Below are 19,069 nucleotides of genomic sequence, written 5' to 3' on the forward strand. Positions count from 1 at the left end.
AAAACAAAATCAATCCAGTGGAGGAGATGCAATTTTTTATTTTTTTTTTTTTAAGAGAAAGATAGCATGCTATCCGTTTCGTTTATTTCATTTAGAAATAAACTTGGCTAGAAATGTGAATCAATTGAAGGGACGGGTGGGTAAGGTTCTTAATTTCATGAACTAAGTAAATCAATAGATAATGATATTTGGGAAGTGTTAATACATAAAAAAAAAAAAAAACAAATTTATTCAATCTAGCCAAATTCAGCCAGTGAATAAAATCCAAATTCAATAATCTATTTGCTCCTATCAAAATTGTATTTGTTAATATCAGCATTCAAACCGACAACTTCATTGAATTCGATCAAATTCAACGATTATTCATTCTTTATTTTCTTTATTTTTTTTTTTGAGAAAAAGGTAACTTATCAACTGCTTCATTCATTAAAATTATGAACTAGGCTACAGGGTTGAGGTACGACCTCAATCGAGACAAAAAAGAAAAAGAAAAAGGTTTAACAAAATGTAAAGTAGCTATTTTGCTGAGGTGAACTCCTCCCGCAAGTTCTTCAAGTACCTGATATTATTGACCGTTGAAAAAGGATTCGCATTAATTTTTCTAAAAATTGTATCGCTTCCAGCATTCCAAATAACCCACCAACAGGCTATCAGTCCGGTCAACTTAGAACGAATAGACTGATTTCTTTATTTTCCTCATCACTAAAAATATCTTTTCTGCTGATCTTATCACTTTAAACTTAATAAATGTCGTTTTTAACAAATTCATTTTTACTATCCAATAATAATTTTTTTATTAATGGTAAAAATAATTCTGTTAATAATATTCTTATATAAATTAAATTAGTTATTGTTTGGAGAATTAGTAGAATATTTGGAGCAAGAGCACAAGAGTAGGTGGTTGGCACGATCAAATGCTTTTGGGCGCAGCTGCTGAACGATTCCGTCACCGTCTTGGGATCTTTTTCTAGCCATCCAATTTTTGCCTCTCTGTAGACGTAGTGTAGTTGCTTGTCTTTTATTTATTTATTTATTTATTCTTATTTTAATTTGACCTCATTATTTATTTAATTGGGAATATAAATAGTACACAACAAAAACGGTATATAGCGACACTTTTAAATATCGGTATAGGTTAAAAAAATACTGCTGGCTAAATTACGGACACTTTTAAAAAGTGTTGCTATATGTGGGGTCGCTAGGTATATAGTGATGGTTAAAGAGTGTCGTTATAACCTAAAAATAAAGCTGCTAATTTATCAGCACTTATTTAAGTATTTAGCAACCGTCGGAACTTTACCTCGTTCCCTGCGGTAGCGGAGGTGCGGTGGCAGAGGAGGACGAGAGGGAAGGGCTCTTCGTCCAAAATTTCAGTGAATTGAGTGAGGGGAGAAGGGGAGATGATAATCGATTTTTCTTTTTTTTTTTTCTGTTTGTAATCGGGCAGAATGAGCTGGATGGGGTGGGTTGAGTAGAATATCCTTTTATTTTTGGTTGGATTGAGCTTTATATTAAGATATTAGTAGATTTTTTTAAAAGTTTTGGTATAAATAGAATACTTACACAAAAATATTCTAAATATATGTTCCTACAATTTAATTCTGTTTCTGTGAGTAAACTACGATAATATTTGGATGTGCTTAAATTAAGGACAAAAATGTCACGTAGAGGATGTGTTTTGGAACGAGGGAGGGGGTTTCTTTCTCCACCTATCTCTTAGTTGTTGACTTGCCATTTCAAAGAAAAAGGATTAAATAAATTTAAAAAAAATGTTGACGTAGAGTTGACGTAAGTGACTTCAAGTCAAAATATGGGCCATATCGAACTACATATATATATATAGTTGGTTAATTTGGGCTTAGTAAGTAAAGGGTTTAATTGGTAATTAAAAGGGGCGCCATAATTTAATCCGATTTTTAGGTCTGATTAAGTTGCATTAGTCTTTTTCATTTTGATTAGCTTTGAGTATTAACTGATGAATTAAAAATTATTTGCAGAGAAATTAATATCCTTATTTTTGCTTCTTTGCTTTCTTTTTTTTTTTTTTTTTCTTACGCACGCCTTGTCATGTCATTGCGGAGAAATAATTACACTGGTGATTTATATTGCATGATTCTTTTGCTTATATGTTATTATACTAAGTAATTGTGGCTTAATTACTACAATCACTACAACAAAAACGGTCTATAGCGACACTTTTAAATGTAGGTACATGTCAAAAAAGTGCTGCTAACTAAAATTACCAACACTTTTAAAAAGTGTTGGTATATGTGGGGTCGCTAGGTATATAGTGACAATTAAAGAGTGTCGCTATAACCTAAAAGAGTGCTGCTAATTTACCAACACTTATTTAAGCATTTAGCAACCGCCGAAACTCTATCACGTTGGTTGCAGTGGCGCAGGAGGATGACAGGAAAGACTCTTCGTCTAGAATTTCAGTGGATTGAGTGAAAAGAGAAGAAAATATGATAATTAATTTTTTCTTTTTTTTTTCTTTTCTGTTTGTAATCGGGTCAAATGAACTGGGTGTGGTGGGTTGAGTAGAGTAATCTTTTATTTTTGGTTGGATTGGACTTTATATTTAGGCATAAGTAGATATTTTTTTAAGTTTTAGCATAAATGAGATACTTACTCAAAAATGTTCCAAACATGTGTCCCTATAACCTAATTCTGTTGTAGTGAAAATATCAACATTTGAGATGTTAGTGTCTTGTATATATCAATAAACCAAACAAAGCATGCAACAAGAGGGGGTTTTAGTTATATTAACCACGAGCTATTGATTGGGAGAAATTAACAAAATTAGGTGGTTCAATGCAATGAATTACATCAGTGTACCTGAAAATGTGTGAGGTTTGGTGGATTTGAAGCTTTCATGTTTATCTCTTTTAGTTAAACCATGTGAGACCTTGTTCCAAAGAGACAAGCCATGTGGGCCTAGAGATGACACCATGTTTCGATCAAGGATCTAAATTTGTTTGACGATCGAGTCCATCTGGGGTGCTCTTAGAAGTATAAAAATTTTGATGCTATCAACTTTTTTACCCTTGGATTATGGATCATACATATAGTAGGAGGTTCCATCACTAGTCATTATTATTAACTTTTGATCCAATGACCCCAAATTTATAAGAACTAAGGATTTGATGCTTCTAAAATCATTCCAGCTCAATACTATATAGGGCACATTTTGGGTAGGGCTCTTCCAAGAACCCTAGAAGGATTTTCAAAAAGAACTTTCAATTAATTGTAGGCATATTTAGTAGAATGTTTGGCGAAACAAAAGTATAAAACTTTTCATTATAATCAAAAGTTCAAATGAGATCCCTAAATTTTAATTTGATTCTTCTAATTCTACTATATATAAAGAGTGAAAAGTTATTACCTAGAAAGATTTTGATATATGTAGTGTTCTTTATAATTAATTGCGCTACTTAGGCAATATTTCATCAGATAATACTATTATTTTACAACATGGCCAAAGACTTTAATGTATAGCCCTTTTTAATTTGATCCTTCAATCAAGATCTAGACCTTTTTTTTAGAGAAAATGAAATTTCAAATAACAATTTTTTTTTATTTTTGAAAGGATCAATAGTCCCTTAACTACCTTGTGTCAAAAGTTTGTCAAAGGGACCACACATATTAATTGCCCATGAAATTTTAGCCCTCTCTATTAATTTTGGGAGTTCGAATTTAAGATATACAGTTGAAGTTGGTGGTAGATGTACATTCTACTGCATGTACAAGTTTCTTAAGCTCCAAGAATATGACTAGAAACTACAATATTCTAGTCAACAACATTACAGCATCTAAAGGATATAGTAAAGGCTTAAAACAAAAGCAAATATCAATAAAATATATAACATCTTGCATAGGTCATCCACTTCAAAAGTCTGGTGTTGAAAAAAATTTTAAACATACTAAAGTTATATGTTAAATTCTAATTTGAACAAAGTTTAGGCAGTTTTAGGACTTTTCTCCTATGTTTGTATATTGGTAACCCAATCATCATTTGCAGTTAAAATTAGCATGCATGCATGGGTCAAAAGATCATGAGCCATCACTACTATCAGTATATATAGGAAAAGTGTTGCAAGAAATTGAAGTAATATCCATGGTTAATTTTCTTGTGAAATTTGTAGTATGTATTAGATTGCTTGTTCCATCAATATAAATCACCTACCTCAATGTCTTCCATTTATTACCGATGTTTCGGCATATGGTAACGGGCTTAGTAGTATCTTGAGTTTTAAATTTTAAAAAGCTTTTTGATATCGAATCTTTTTGCAGAGTCCTTCCAACAACAAGATCTTTTTCTTTTTTAATTGCGCTTCTTAAAGATTTAGAAATTCTGCGCCACGTAATTAGCTAGCTAGTTTTATCATTTTCTTGTGAGTGTTTTTTCTTGGATAAATTGTAGTTGTTCTATTTATTATATTTGTCTTTAATACAAAACAGGTGCAATCCTATCTTTTTGAAAAAAAAAAAAGAAAAGAAAAAAAGATCACCTACCTCACTTAAATTTAGCAGTATTAAGACACAGACCTATCATTTCCCTTTGCAATGATGGATTAATTGGAAAATATTGAAAGAGAAGTAGCAAGTTAAATGTCTTTATCAAAAGTATATATACATGGTTAATTAAGGTACTCCATATATGCCCCTGCTTCTACCAATCAAAAAATAATTAGGTAAAATTAAATTGACTATATATCCTCAAACTATTGTTTTAATTGTACTTTGCTCGGTAAACTTGAATTTGCTATATTAATAAGCTCAATTAACTTTTTAATGTGGTGCGGTTAAATCATATTTTTCAAGTTTTGACTAATTATAGTGTACTAATATAGCATTAATGTGACATTTTAATTAGTCACTGCTACGTTATGACCACGTGAACACAACAACACTAGGAGGAAAACTTATTGCCAATGCCGCACTTGGAAAATTTTGAGTTACTTAATTAGTGAAGCATTTTTTTTTTTTTTTTATAAATTTTGTCCCAAAGTCACTACATCTAAGACTATAATTAAATAAAATCCCCTCCAAACTCACCCGAAGTTGCCTTATCACTGAGATGGTTACCTGGTAACAAAAAATTCAAATTTGAAGGCGAAATAAAAATGTCATTGGCCTCATAATTTAATTAGGAACCACCAATGCAATTCTCTAATTAAGAAAAAATTATAAAGCTTTATAGTTGAATTCTCTAATTAACTGCTAAGCATGGGAAGAGAGAATTAAGTAGAAAAGAGAAAACTAACAACTGGTGCTCAAAATTTGCAAGCTAATTATAACATCATGCATATAAATCGAAGCAAAATCTACATATAGATGAGATGTACCTCAAAATTACTACAAAAAAAGGAAAAGAAAAGAAGGAGCCAAGTTAAAATTAATATGTCAATATCAAACAAAGGTTTGGATCTCTGGGCACTCCATTATGCTATCCAAACTGGGTCTCCACCCTTCATGAGCTTTGTAGTGATTGGTACTACCCTTGTCTCTCTCCCTCTCCTCACTCAACTCCACCAACACATCCTCCACCCTCCTCTCCCCACTCTTCATCTGCAGCACCAACCACTGAAGCTCCCTTTTTGTCAGCAAGATCTTGACTTTGCACCCACTCTCCTTCTCACCACCAATAATATTAGTGTGTCCTTCTACCCCTTCTTCCATGATCTTCACCTCTTCTCTCTCTTCTCTCTCTTCTTTCCTTGTTGCACATGACCCCATGCAGTTGCCCATGACTCTCTCTCTCTCTCTCTCTCTCTCTCTTCTAACTTGGCTCTAATAAGGGAATTTGGGAGAATCCTACTTTCTTTTGGTTTAGTAGGTGGTGGTCTCCCAAGAAGAGAGCTTTGATATGATTTCTCTTATTAATATATGTATAGCTCAAAGCTAATTACTCTCTCTCTCCCACTGACACTACCTGACGTAGTGCAGTAAGCTTGATGATTAGTATCTGAGGTGGAGCCAAGTTCAAAGTCTAGTTATTTCATATTTTTAGGCCGTACCTGGTGCAGCATAGTTGATTAAGAATTTAATAATTGGTATTTGAAGTTGAACCAAGTTTGAAGCCTAGGTGCTTAACACTTCTCTAGCTAAGTTCATTTAAAAATTTTTAAAAAAATAAATAAAACGAATAATTTGTTATCTTTTTCTCAAAAAATTTTTACTCTCTAGATCTCTGTCCAAATTATAATAGAAGGGAGTGACCTGCTGGGTGTTTAAGACACTGTTGCAGGGTTGAAGGGAAGATCCGGATCCTGCTGGTTAGTACTAACAGCTAGCAACTGTATAAACTTTTGAATAGATCACACAGAGGAAAAAATATGCTAGACCCATTTGAACATTTGCTTAATAACATATAATTATCCACTCTTTTTTTTTTTTTATGTACAAGTATCCAATAATCTTCAAATGTTAAAGTGAACAGCATGAATTTCATTGTCGATAAGCTATATGAAATTAGAAATTCTATTGATTAGAACTGAACTACTCAAATATCTATAAAACTATCTCCGAGTGTAAATGTGAAACAACCGTTGTATTCTAAAAGCTTAAACTGTTAGAGAACGGTGTTTAAACATTTTTATATTTAACACTCCCCCTCACGTCTGGGCTCGAGACTTTTTAGTCGGCCCATGACGTGGGCTTGATAAATGGGAGGAAATTAATTATACTAGGGGTCTGGCATGACTTGAGCTCAGGACCTCCTGCTCTGATACCATGTGAAACAACCGTTGTACTCTAAAAACTTAAACTGTTAGAGAACAGTGTTTAAACATTTTTATATTTAACAGTAAAAGAACATAACATTTTGATTCATTTGGCTTTTATGCGATCGAAGATATATTATTCGCTAAAATTAATGAAATTTAGGATTAGCTAGGTAATTGATCGACGCAATTGCAAATGAAGTTCGTATATATATAGTTTATTTTAATCATTCAATGTTCAACTATCTATTTTAATTGAGCGAACGATTCAGAAATTAAGGGTGTGACATATTTTTATTGTGATTATGCGCTTCTCCTCTTTGGGCCCACCTATTTTGTCTGGGGGACACATGACCGTTGTCCATTAATGACTCTGCAATGATATATAGGTTACTGTTAATTAATGGGTGGGAGGGATGAAAAATAATTCCTTGATGGATGGCATACATTGTCGCTAATGTTTCATCATTACATTTTGAAAGCGACATTTATGACCTCTTTCACAACTTTCTAGCAAATCAGAAAAATACTACCTGTAACTATCCAACCACCTAATACTAATAGCTCATTTGAATCAAAATATTACATATCCCTATTATAATTTATTTTTTATTCGATGTGGGACTATTTAATCATATATATAGATCAGAATTATCGAAAAATGTGAAATTTTAAAGGGGGCTTTTGAACCGTTGCTCCCACCAAATTCGTAATGTAGGACTCTGTCCTGCATAGAACTAAATTCTTATACTTTTTACTAATATTCGATTTTGATACTAAATATAACGACTCTATACGCTAGTATTAATAATTTGTTGGATCCAAACCACCAGCAGAAAATTCTTTTTTCATCCGATATAAAACTATTGGAGTATCACATATATGGACACTTTATATATAGGTATAAATTTTATAGTCTCCTACCTAGGAGTTTACAAATTTTTTAAGTATTTAAAAAGAATAAAAAAAATTAGTAAGAAAATAATAATCTTTGGATTAGTGGAGTATAAATTTCACACTTAAGTAAACTATATAAGGCTCCTACCATGGAGGGGGCTTTTTTTTTCTGTAACTTTTAACATAACATTTTGAATAGATTCAATCAAATTTAGAAAATTCAACAAAATATCAATAACACCACCCAAATGCTTGGCACAAGCAAAACTTAGTAGAAGCTAATTAAATAGGGTCAGGTGTCACTACAACAGAATTAGGTTATAGGGACACATGTTTGGGACACTTTTGAGTAAGTGTCCCATTTATGCTAAAACTTAAAAACATATCTACTAATGCCTAAATATAAAGCCCAATCCAACCAAAAATAAAAGATCACTCTACTCAACCCACCACACCCAGTCCATTTGGCCCGATTACAAACAGAAAAGAAAAAAAAAGGATAAATCAATTACCAACTTTTCTTCTCTCTTCACTCAATCCACTGAAATTCTAGACGAAGAGCCTTTACTGTCGTTGTCCTCCGCCACCGCAGCCAACGAGATAGAGTTTCGGCGGTGCTAAATGCTTAAATAAGTGTTGGTAAATTAGCAGCACTCTTTTAGGTTATAGCGACACTCTTTAACTGTCACTATATACCTAGCGACCCCACATATAGCAACACTTTTTAAAAGTGTCGGTAATTTTAGCTAGCAGCACTTTTTTGACATGTACCTACATTTAAAAGTGTCGCTATAGACCTTTTTTGTTGTAGTGTGTAGTGAGAATCTATTTAAAATCACTACAACAGAATTAGGTTATCGGGACACATGTTTGGGACACTTTTGTCTAAGTGTCCCATTTATGTCAAAATTTTAAAAAGCATCTACTAATGCCTAAATATAAAGTCGAATCCAACAAAAAATAAAATGTTACTATACTCAACCCACCCAACCCAGCCCATTTGACCCGATTCCAAATAGAAAAGAAAAAAAAAAAAGAAAATTCATTTTCCATCTCCCCTTCTCCCCTTACTCAATCCACTGAAATTCTAGACGAAGGGCCCTTCCCTCTCGTCCTCCTTCGTCACCGCAGCCAACGAGATAGAGTTCCGGCTGTTGCTGGATGCTTAAATAAGTGTTGCTAAATTAGCAGCACTTTTTTAGGTTATAGCGACACTCTTTAACTGTCACTATATATCTAGCGACCTCACATATAGCAACACTTTTTAAAAGTGTCGGTAATTTAGCTAGCAGCACTTTTTTTAACCTATACCGATATTTAAAAGTGTCGCTATAAACCGTTTTTGTTGTAGTGAATATACACTAATGAAATTATTAATGCTTCTACAAATAGCTCCAACTAAGTTGATTAAACAGGCTTGCATGCAATTATTGATTGATTTTTCTTCCTTTCCATAAAACTTCTCACTTCAACTTTTTGTGCAGAGAATCTTCAAATGTTGAATGTTAATTAAGAGAGTAGTTGATCCTTAGCTTTTCGTCAGCTTTAATTTCAAGCAATGGATTAAAAAAAGTGATTTATTTTAAAGCTCGTAGAAAAAGCTATGAGTGTGAGGCCCACACACGTAGAGACCCACATGCATGCATGTTAACCTCACCATCATCACCCACAAGTCACTTTTCATAGTATTGTCTTATTGTTAAATAATGAAAAGTACATATATAAATGTTACAGCAAATAAGTTAAAACAGCTAAGTAATTAAAAACAAATTAGACGTACACTACATGTATAGTGCATTTGGAAATACGTAGTTGAGCTTTAATTAAAAATCGAAATATAATATATGATCTTTTATAATTTTTTAACAATAAGACTCTCTTTTTTTGGTTTGATCATCTTCCTATCATAAGTTAGTCATGATGCTTTTCTCTTAAAAAAAAATTTAAAAATAATCCATGAAATGTTCTGTAACATTATGGTAGATTATTTTGCTTGATCGATACTACCTAATATCTAGTAGATGGTGAAATCAGATGCAACAAAAGGTTAGACAAAAATTAACCCAAAGTTTGTGACGATCAATTACGCAATTTCTTAATTAGTTTGTAAAAATATACAAGCAACCAGCTTAAAAAATTTTTAATCGTTTTAAAGCTGAAGCATGGGTGGGATCTTGTTTTTTCTCCACCATTAATTTGTTGCGGTGGTCGATATATAAGAAAGGTTAATAATAAGTATTATATGATGCGTGACATCACATAATTGTTTGTATATATATATATATATATATATATATATATATATATATGGCCTACACTAAAATTGTTCGTGTCACATGAACCACATCTCACGGACACCGGGCCATGCTAGATATTAATATAGCTACACGTGAACGCGCTAAGTGCCAACTCCTGCGTATAATTAATTTTCGTGTTACCATATCAAGGCCAAGCTTGGTTGTGTGGTCCTATGTGTGTGTTGTGGTGTGGAACTTTTTTTTTGTAAAATGGCTTTTTTGTAAAAGCATTTCGTAGCACGCTTGTGGAGAAGCATGCACAGCGAATTCGGAAAACATGTGTAATATAATCTGATTCTAAAGTTAGGATAGTGGAAAATCAGTGCTATCCACTTTCATGCATAAGATCTGCTTTTAGATTCGTACATGTTGTCAGTAAGATATACGAGCACAAATCTCATAGCAAATTAAATATGCGAAAAAGTAGCACCGAAAAGTGTATATATTTTTGAAAGTATTTAAGCTAATGTTGTCTCTATAAATTGATACTTGTACTCTATATATATAAACTCATCACAAACACATAATATGTTGATGCTGTTAACTTAAATGAATAAAATATAGGTATGAGACAAAGAGGAGGAGATTTTCAATGAGGGTACACACAATAAAGATTCATGATGTTTTGGACTTAGCGGGCACGAGGGAGCCATCAGAGAGAGTATGTATACAGTTTCACTATTAAAAGCCTCTCACCTGCTCTCACTAACTAGCTATATATATAAATCAATTGATTAAGCAATTTAAGCTTGCCATGTGGAAACCCTTTTCTCAGGTCCCTTTCCGACTTTTTTCTAACCGAAACCCTAGTTATCTAATCTTTTTTCCACCGTCGGCGCGACGGTCAATTTTCTTAAATTCTAATTCGTTCGTTCGACTGTAGAGTGTAGTACTGCTTGAATAATGCTCTTAGAAAAAATAATCAAAATTATTTTTCTTTCCTAACATAATAGAAACTCACTACTGTTGAGAGTAAAAGCCGAAGCTGAGGCAGGAAAATACTTAATAAGAGTTCTTCTGTGTATGAAGACTAAGAATGATAAACAAAATGTGTACTAATTTAGACTCGAAACTCCGTTTCTTCTTCGCATTTAATGCGGCAGAAATTTTGGATTATTCTGATCACTATCAAATGCTCTGTGACTCAAAAAAGAGAAAAAATAGAATCCCCTTACTCTTTTTTCTTTTTTTTTTTCCCATCAATATAAAGTGATTGAAAATGATAAATGAAAGGGGGACCAACCTAGGACGGTAAATAATCAGTAATCTGTTAACGTAGAGCAGTCAAGATTGGACGCCATCAATGCAATTGTTGGAAACTGCAATCAGGTGTGGTCAAAAACATTGTTCGACTACGACGTGTTTTTAAGCACCCGACCGGAGATTGAGGAGGCTGATTGATCGCAAAAGCCCTCCTGTTTTAAGTGACGTAAACATGACACGAGCCTTACGCAAGACCACCAAAAAGCAAACAGAGTAAGGATCAGATCAGATCAGATGGAGAGTATAAGAGGTGCCAAATACCAATACTAGTTGACATATTGCGTACGAAAAGTAGAGTGCACATCTTACACTTCATTTATCTTACATATCAATTAAAAAATTCAGAAACAACTGATCGTTCCTAGAGCAAGTGACAAAGAACTTTATAATTGGTACCCGATGTATCATGTTCGAATCCTAGTTGATTTATATTTCTAGCTAAGTTTATTTCTAAATGAAATAAACGAAACGGATAGCATGCTACCTATCTCTCAAAAAAGAAAAATCGAAAGCATCATAGGATCCACTGTTTTGGACCGTCTAGTTCTTTCACTTGCCAATAAACATGAGTATGATTATTGACTGGGTTCAAATAATTTCCTTGCGCGCACAATGAGATAAAATAATGCAATAGAATTGATATTATCTCATCATTTTGAGGTTGGATTGTTATTAACACAGTGGAAGTACGTTATGCTACGTATAATAGAGATAATGTTGGGTCATGTCCCCTGCTAGATCTCTATCGGGTAGAATCTGAGAGCCTAAGAATTTCATGGCAGCTTGAAAATGAAAATTAGGAAGGACTCTAAAAGTCATAAAAGAGGTGCAGTAAAAAGACCAAATATGTTTTGAAGTTTTAGACTGAACACGAGATGATTTGTTTCATTGTGACTACCCAATGTAACCTTCAAGAATAACAGGACAAAGCATACCTAATTCCATGTCACAATTATCTTTGTAGACACAATTTTCCACAAAGTAATTTCCAATCTAAGAGAATTCAAGTAAGAAACCCACTATTCAAAAATGCCATTGCGAAAATTATATATGTCAAATCACAAGAGCCTAACTAGAAAGTGTGAACGCATTAGGCAGGAAAAGTAAGAGGCCTGTAAATAGCACAAAATTAAGCCTAACATACAATGAAACAAACGGTATAAGACACTTATCACGAGAAACTAATGATAAGCACGACACAAATAAAATCCATAGAAATGTACTTACGCATTATATTATCAAATATTTTGGGGGCATGATGAACAATCACAAGCACAAAATGACGCTCGTGAGAACAAAGAGTCAAGGCAAAGTCCAAAACGTGAGTTCTATATTAATCCACCGGCAAAAAGAAATACACATACCAGAGCATTAGGACAAGTGCTGTGCTAAGAAGTACATCACAGGTCCACCCAGTCCAATTTGTTGTGCTTAGTCCCTAAACACAGACAAAATTGGCAGCTAACATGTCGCGATCACAATAGGCAAAGAAAAATAGCATGGCCCGTGTGATGAGTGCGATTACCAACTCATCGTAAGAAGGCATAAATTTGTGCTGCTTAAGAAAATAAATCAGAGGAGACAGATCTGTTCAAATTCTACATGAAGGACAAGAGGACCAGGTGGTAGAACATGTCCTAAAACTAAATTTCACGACTAATACAATTATATAAAGTGCTATTATAACATATCCCTATATTTGGTATCTGACAGTCGTAAGTTGTATACGAAAGAAAAAACAAAAGTTTGCAACTGGATAATTAGACCACCTCAGAGTAGGTTAGATTTCGTGTCACAGGAAAAAAAAAAAAAAAAGAAGAAAGAAATAAAGAGAGACTTCTTAGAAGTAATTTCAGCAGGCAAGCAACTAAAAAGCATTTTCTATCTGGAAGGAATCAAATTGTTGTTTCCTTCATAATTAATTACTTTCCAATCTTATACTAAAAATTTGTAGCATATCTCTCATGGGCACCAAAGATGACCGACAGCCTATATCCCTGAAAATATGGTTTGAGTCCAAAGTGTACTCCGGGATTTATCGTGCGGTGAAAAGGAAGCTTCCCTGGAAAAGACTAGAGAATGACTGATTCTCAGTCAAAAATTCCAAAGGGAACAATGTGGTCGATGAAATGGCCATAGACTTGATCTGCTACTAATACCATGTCCTAAGAAGTCAGTTGGCAGGTGCCTAAGGCAAGCACACTAAACGACATTGATCACGTCCAATGAAGATAAAAAATTATGCTAGGCAATTTTGGAATTAAGTATATGCAAATCAAATATAGCATCACAAAATTCCAGGACATTTTTATTTGTAAATATATTAAGATTTTCTAGTTATTTGTGTATCAAAATCCACAGCATAGATTTATCCTAGGATCCTTGATACAGTATATATAATATACATTCTCCACTGTATCAAAGACGCGACTATTATGGCATTCAGGCATTAAGGAACAGTGCAGAACACTTCTAGCTTAGAGATGTCAAATTAAAAATTCAAAAGTAGGAAATATGATCAACTTCCACACTATTGACACCTATCAAAAGATGCGGAGAATATAACTAAGTTAGATATGTATATGCAGATCTAATTCTAAACATAACTAAATAGTCATTATACTTAAAACAGAGAAACTCTGACAATATGAAAAGGAGTCTCACAACATAGACTAGAGAAGCATGTTTGATGTCACAACATGTATCTCGAACCAACTTTACAACCTGCTGATTAGTGAACTTACTGCCCAACATTCAACTTAACAGCAGGTGCAGCAAATACTCTCGAAACATGAGGGATGGAAGAAAACTTATGAGAACCTTTGTTTTTTCTTCTTCGCAAGATTCTCAAAAATGCCTCGAATATCTTCAGATGTGACCGGTTTTGATGAATCATATGATTGCTGCAAAGGACAAAAAATGAAACAAATATAAGATTGTTAAAAAAAACTTAAGCAAAGCACAGATATATAATTGCCATATAGCAATGGATGTTAATATCATCCAAAGATGCTAGTAAAGCAGACATAACAATTTAGAACATTAAAAGCAGATGCTACTAGAACTATTAAAACATGTTTACTACAAATAGAGTAGCATCCAGCAGGAAGTTTGTTTATAAGGACAAATTTACAAGCAAAAGAGGGTCATACCAAAAAGGACCGGAACTCGTCTTCCATGTCAGTTAAGGCACCCAAGATCTCTATCTTTTGAATATGGTTGAGATTGTTGAGAAAATTTAATTCAGCTCCTTTCTGCTGCTCCAACGTTTTCGCCCTTTTCTGCTTTGCCATTTTCTCATATTCCTCAATTGAGTCTTCCTGGTCTATGAGATACGCAACACCTTTCTGACTATAGAAGTTAGTGCAAGCCTGGCATTTGCATAGAACATCTCTCCATTTTCTAGAAAGAAACAAGGGCCCTTCTCTATCCAACTCAAGGGTCGTCGCATTAATATCAACTTCAAGACTGCATTTCAAATCTAGCTCTACATTATGATCACTTGTTTTGGGCTCCATCAAGGTTGTATTATTATCTGTAATTTTACTACAAATAGAGTCCTCATTAGAAACATTCTCACATTTAGAATCAGTATTTAAGTCATTCTCTGAAATTTTACAGACTACAACACCATTGTCGATATCTTCTGGATTAGAAGAAGATGAAGATCCATGTTCCAGCACATTTGGGTCATCACTGCTTATGTGGAGTGCATTTTTCTGCTTCGGAGAAGCCCAAATTGAAGGAGGATAAAGTTTTAAGAAAGAAAATGTAACTGCACACTTTTGGCAGATGAAATCCTCATAAAGCGTTTCCCCTTCATCATCTCTTGGGATCTGTGACACAAGCAAGCTGTTAAGATGATGCTAACAGAAGTCATACAAATAGCAAGTAATAACCAACTTACCATCAAGTTATGCAAAACAGCGTCTAATTTAGAATTAATATTTAAGTATCATACAAAGTCCACGTGAATGAGAAAGTGGAAAAGGAAATATCACTCCTGTCCATATTATCTATGACATTATGTTATACAAACTATGGGAGCTGATAAGTGCACACAGGACCTTTGGATTTCGTAATGTTCTTAGATGGGGTTTGCCTATACTCATGGTTTATGAAGTCAGAGCACGTTAGCAGTTAATTGAGTCACCAACCCTCCCAACCCACCCAGATGAAATAAATAAAGAAAATGAATAACAAATAAAGGGGAAAAAGAAACACAAAATGCAGTTTTTATTTCCTCCTCTTCTTGATATCTTTTCATGGTTATATATTCACTATATATACAATAGTTGGCAAAGTCAAATTGATGCAACGATTAAAGATACAGCATCCATATGCCAGTGCATGCAAAACCTATATGCACTATGCAATGTAATGACTACCTACAAATCTTGTAGGCCACCTTATAGTGGACTCCCACAAGTAGTATAGAAGAGCTGAGAACTGTAATCAAGGCCACAAAATATGGTAGCCTTCTAGCATATCTGATAGTGTTGAATAGGAAACAGGTGACAATAAGGATATAAGATGAGAGGTGTTAGGAATCATCAGTAGTTGGACGCTCTGCAGTTTCCAGTTTCTTTAGTGTCAATTTTGACATGCGGAGTTATTTGTATAATATGAAAGAGAGGAGTGAGTTCCATATCCCCATTAATCCAATGGTATTCTCATTTGCATGGTTTACCAAAAAGGCATGTCAACTGGGTGTAGATATCATAGGCTCTTATTCGGATGCTTAGCCTAGCTTTTAGAACAACTTCTCTACTTTAAAAAGCAAGACCCAAGTGTTTGGCAAAGTAAAGCATCTAGGATGTTTGCTCTGGTGGAAAGCTGAAAAAAAACTCCTGAGCTCAGAAGCAAAAGATCTAATTTTCAGCACGGAGCTGGGCAGAAACTCCATGCAGGACAGATCTTACATCTAACAAAGAGGGTGAACCGGATAATGTGCAATTTTGTCATACACACAGAAGGAGTAAATATCGAATTACCTCATCAATACTATTGAGGCCAAGATGATTTTCATGAAACCAATCCTCGCAAATGCAGCATTGTATCATTTCAACTTGCTCCTCCGTATCTGGATCAGGGTAAGGGCGACCACATGTGCAGTAAGCGCCTTTAAAATTATGGTTGTAGGAGTTCTCTGGGTTTTCAGGGTCTTTATTTGCATAAAGCTTGCAAACAAAATCCCCAAACTTTGAATTACCACAATCGCATCGGAACTTTCTCTTGGTCCACAACTCAACGATCTTATTAAAATAGAGGAATTAAACATTAGCGATCACCCAAGGCCACCATTTAGAACATAAAAGGAAATACTATCCAGAAATGAGCATAAAAGATTCTAAATATATATCTGAAATCTCTTGAAAAATAATATGAACAATATCAGCATCAAGCAAGTAGAGATAAAAATAAAGCTCACAGTTTTTAATAAATGAACCGCTCAAGTTAACTTCCACCTATACGCCGCTCTTGCATCTTACCATTTTTGTTCTTTGAATTCTGCCACCTTATGCATTTTCAATCAGATCAGAAATAAAATGTCCCATGATTATTTTGCGTCAGATCAGAGAAACTTATCTTATCACTTCTAATATCTAAATTTTGCACACTATCCTCTTGTCTTCCTTTTCCTCCTTTTCTAACCTTTTCTGCTATTTGGAACATTTTCAATGCTATAACAGAATGGTCACTGTTATTTTTCAATGTCAGTGTACACGATCATTATTGCATTTATCTAGTGTAGATACTGACTAGCACAAGTTGCAATCTATCTAATGATTGTTTCAATAAATACATGTTGTCTATCTCGTAATATATTCAATCAACTGTAATTAGGGTTATCACTATGATCTTCATAAAGTAGAGCATAGAATCGTAGACTTTGTGATAAATGGCGAGCAATCATCATAACATTTTGCCAGGACCTACTCAATTGATCAGAATTAAATAAATCGGAAGTACATCGTCATCATCAACAGATTCAAACACATGTAAAGATATGGTGCCATCTGTAGTCTATAACTGTTCAGGTCAACACTTGAATAATTAAATAACAATCATTACTAGGTGAGAAGGATGCAAGTGAATGCATGTGGTTTGATGCTCGTCCAAATACATTTCATCCAATTAAGCAACTATTTATTCAAAGAAATTCGAAGCATTGTATCAAGAACCAGCAAAAGAAATTCAAAGCATCATATTGAGAACCAAGAAAATGTGGATATGACAACAACAACTCACTAAGCGCATCGATGAGTTAGCTGTTGGCATCAGTTCTGTGAAGAATATATAGAAACTCATGCAGGCAGTGGACAAACGGACAACATATTACTTCTGACAAGAGCAGAATAACCAAAAAATTCTCAAAAGAGAACTCAATAGTAACTAATCATTTAGAAACTCCCAAAGGCCTTCCCAGGCATTATATTTTATTCTAATTCCTTTTGTCTAGAGTCTAGACAGAAGTGAGCCTGACAATCGACAACACATACTCCGCATTGTATCGTGCAGGAGATGATAAGAATAAACAGGCTAATCAGGAGAATCTTCAGATGCTTAGCAACCAGCAGCATGAACAATTTGCACAACTGACAGAAATTGTCATTAGCCAAGGAGACAATATTCTGAAAGTAACAAATTTGACAGAGAACTGCTACTCTGTAATAATTAAGCCACATAAATAGCCAACACAGCTATCAGCTATGCCAGGCTAATTATGGCCTATTACAAGTTCCACAAATTAAGTGCCGTAATGAAGCATAAAAATACATGCATACTCTAGAATTTCCATGATTTAACCAACCAACTTAGAACATGTAACAATCTGCCAAGTTTCAAAGATATGATCAACCAAACTCAAGGAGCTTCTTTAAATAAGTGAGCCTAACTAATTTAGTAAAATCAGATAATAACTTAAGCTCGTGGTGCGGATAAACTGGCTTAGTTAAACGGGAGCAATCATCGAATTGAAGGGTCTTTTTCATGGAGTGCCTAAATATGCTTTCCTTGTCCAGAATGTACATATGATGTCGCAGGTCAAACATTTGGTTGCCACTAAAACCCTTGTTCTCTCCTACTTTTAAGCAAAACATAAGCAGACTAAAATCATCCGCTACACAACTCACCATCTTAACTACTCACAACGCATAAAAATGTGATTTTGAACTTTTTCTCCAAAACAAATTGCTCTTTCAAAATGTATCCCATCAGAATGGGAACTTCTCACAACAAAACGCAGCTAGGAATGGGGAATCTCATCTACCTCATGGCCATCGTGGCAGGTTAGGCTACAAGCCGTGCAAACCCCGGCGTTTCCACCAGGAACACAAGTCAAGCACGAGAAGATCGCTTGCCTCTTCATGTACCCGCTCGCATAAGTGCACTCATTGCCCTCGTCCCCTCCCAGCACCAAATCGGCCTCCTAGGGTTTCAAATCAACGGCACAATTAGAGACAAAATGAACCATGAAACACTCAAAATATCATAATTTTTTAGCCCACACCCCCCGAAAAAAAAACCCCAAAAAAAGCACGACAGGTTCGAACCCGCTCCGCGGCTTCGATCTCGTCGATGTACTCTCCGATCGTGATCGTCGGCTCCGCCTCATCCTCGAAAGCGTCGTCCATATCGTGATCCTAGGGTTCTAATTCGAGCTCGAAACTAGGGACAAATCGTAGATGAGGAAAGATGAAAACCCTAGAAGATGATGGGATTTGGGATTTAAGCTTAGGAGGGGAAGAGAAGTGGGGACCAAAAGGGGAAAGGGGAAACCCTAGATCTTAGGAAACCGCCATGGCTAGGGTTTTGCAAGGGTTAGGGCGAAGAGTGAGGGAGCGGGGTGAAACCGTGAAAGAGAGAGAGAGAGAGAGAGAGAGA

The 19,069-nt window shown here is 34.6% G+C and overlaps 1 protein-coding gene across 3 annotated transcripts; it reads right to left on the bottom strand.

The window, feature by feature from the left end:
- LOC109715959 (putative E3 ubiquitin-protein ligase UBR7) lies at positions 13,745–19,069 on the bottom strand. Of its 3 annotated transcripts, XM_020241213.1 has the most exons (6): positions 18,739–19,069; positions 18,456–18,614; positions 16,177–16,437; positions 14,814–15,018; positions 14,335–14,717; positions 13,745–14,085 (listed from the first exon to the last, which is right to left on the bottom strand). In XM_020241213.1, the coding sequence occupies exons 1-6, from the start codon at positions 18,817–18,819 to the stop codon at positions 13,993–13,995; spliced, it is 1,182 nt and encodes a 393-aa protein (XP_020096802.1). In that variant the 5' UTR covers positions 18,820–19,069; the 3' UTR covers positions 13,745–13,992. The 3 variants fall into 3 exon arrangements, with proteins under 3 accessions (XP_020096802.1, XP_020096801.1, XP_020096803.1); XM_020241212.1 differs by having other exon boundaries at positions 14,335–15,018; XM_020241214.1 differs by lacking the exon at positions 16,177–16,437 and having other exon boundaries at positions 14,335–15,018.

The sequence above is a fragment of the Ananas comosus genome, linkage group 10 (assembly GCF_001540865.1).
Source record: "Ananas comosus cultivar F153 linkage group 10, ASM154086v1, whole genome shotgun sequence".
Classification (NCBI taxonomy): domain Eukaryota; kingdom Viridiplantae; phylum Streptophyta; class Magnoliopsida; order Poales; family Bromeliaceae; genus Ananas; species Ananas comosus.

Bases quoted from the DNA above. Each gene is read 5' to 3' on its own strand.
- LOC109715959 (XM_020241212.1), bottom strand. From the start codon at position 18,819: ATGGACGACGCTTTCGAGGATGAGGCGGAGCCGACGATCACGATCGGA. The intron at 15,019-16,176 runs GTAATTCGATAT...CTTGTGTCACAG, and splicing joins GCCTCAATAGTATTGATGAG to ATCCCAAGAGATGATGAAGG. The intron at 14,086-14,334 runs GTATGACCCTCT...TGTCCTTTGCAG, and splicing joins ACGAGTTCCGGTCCTTTTTG to CAATCATATGATTCATCAAA.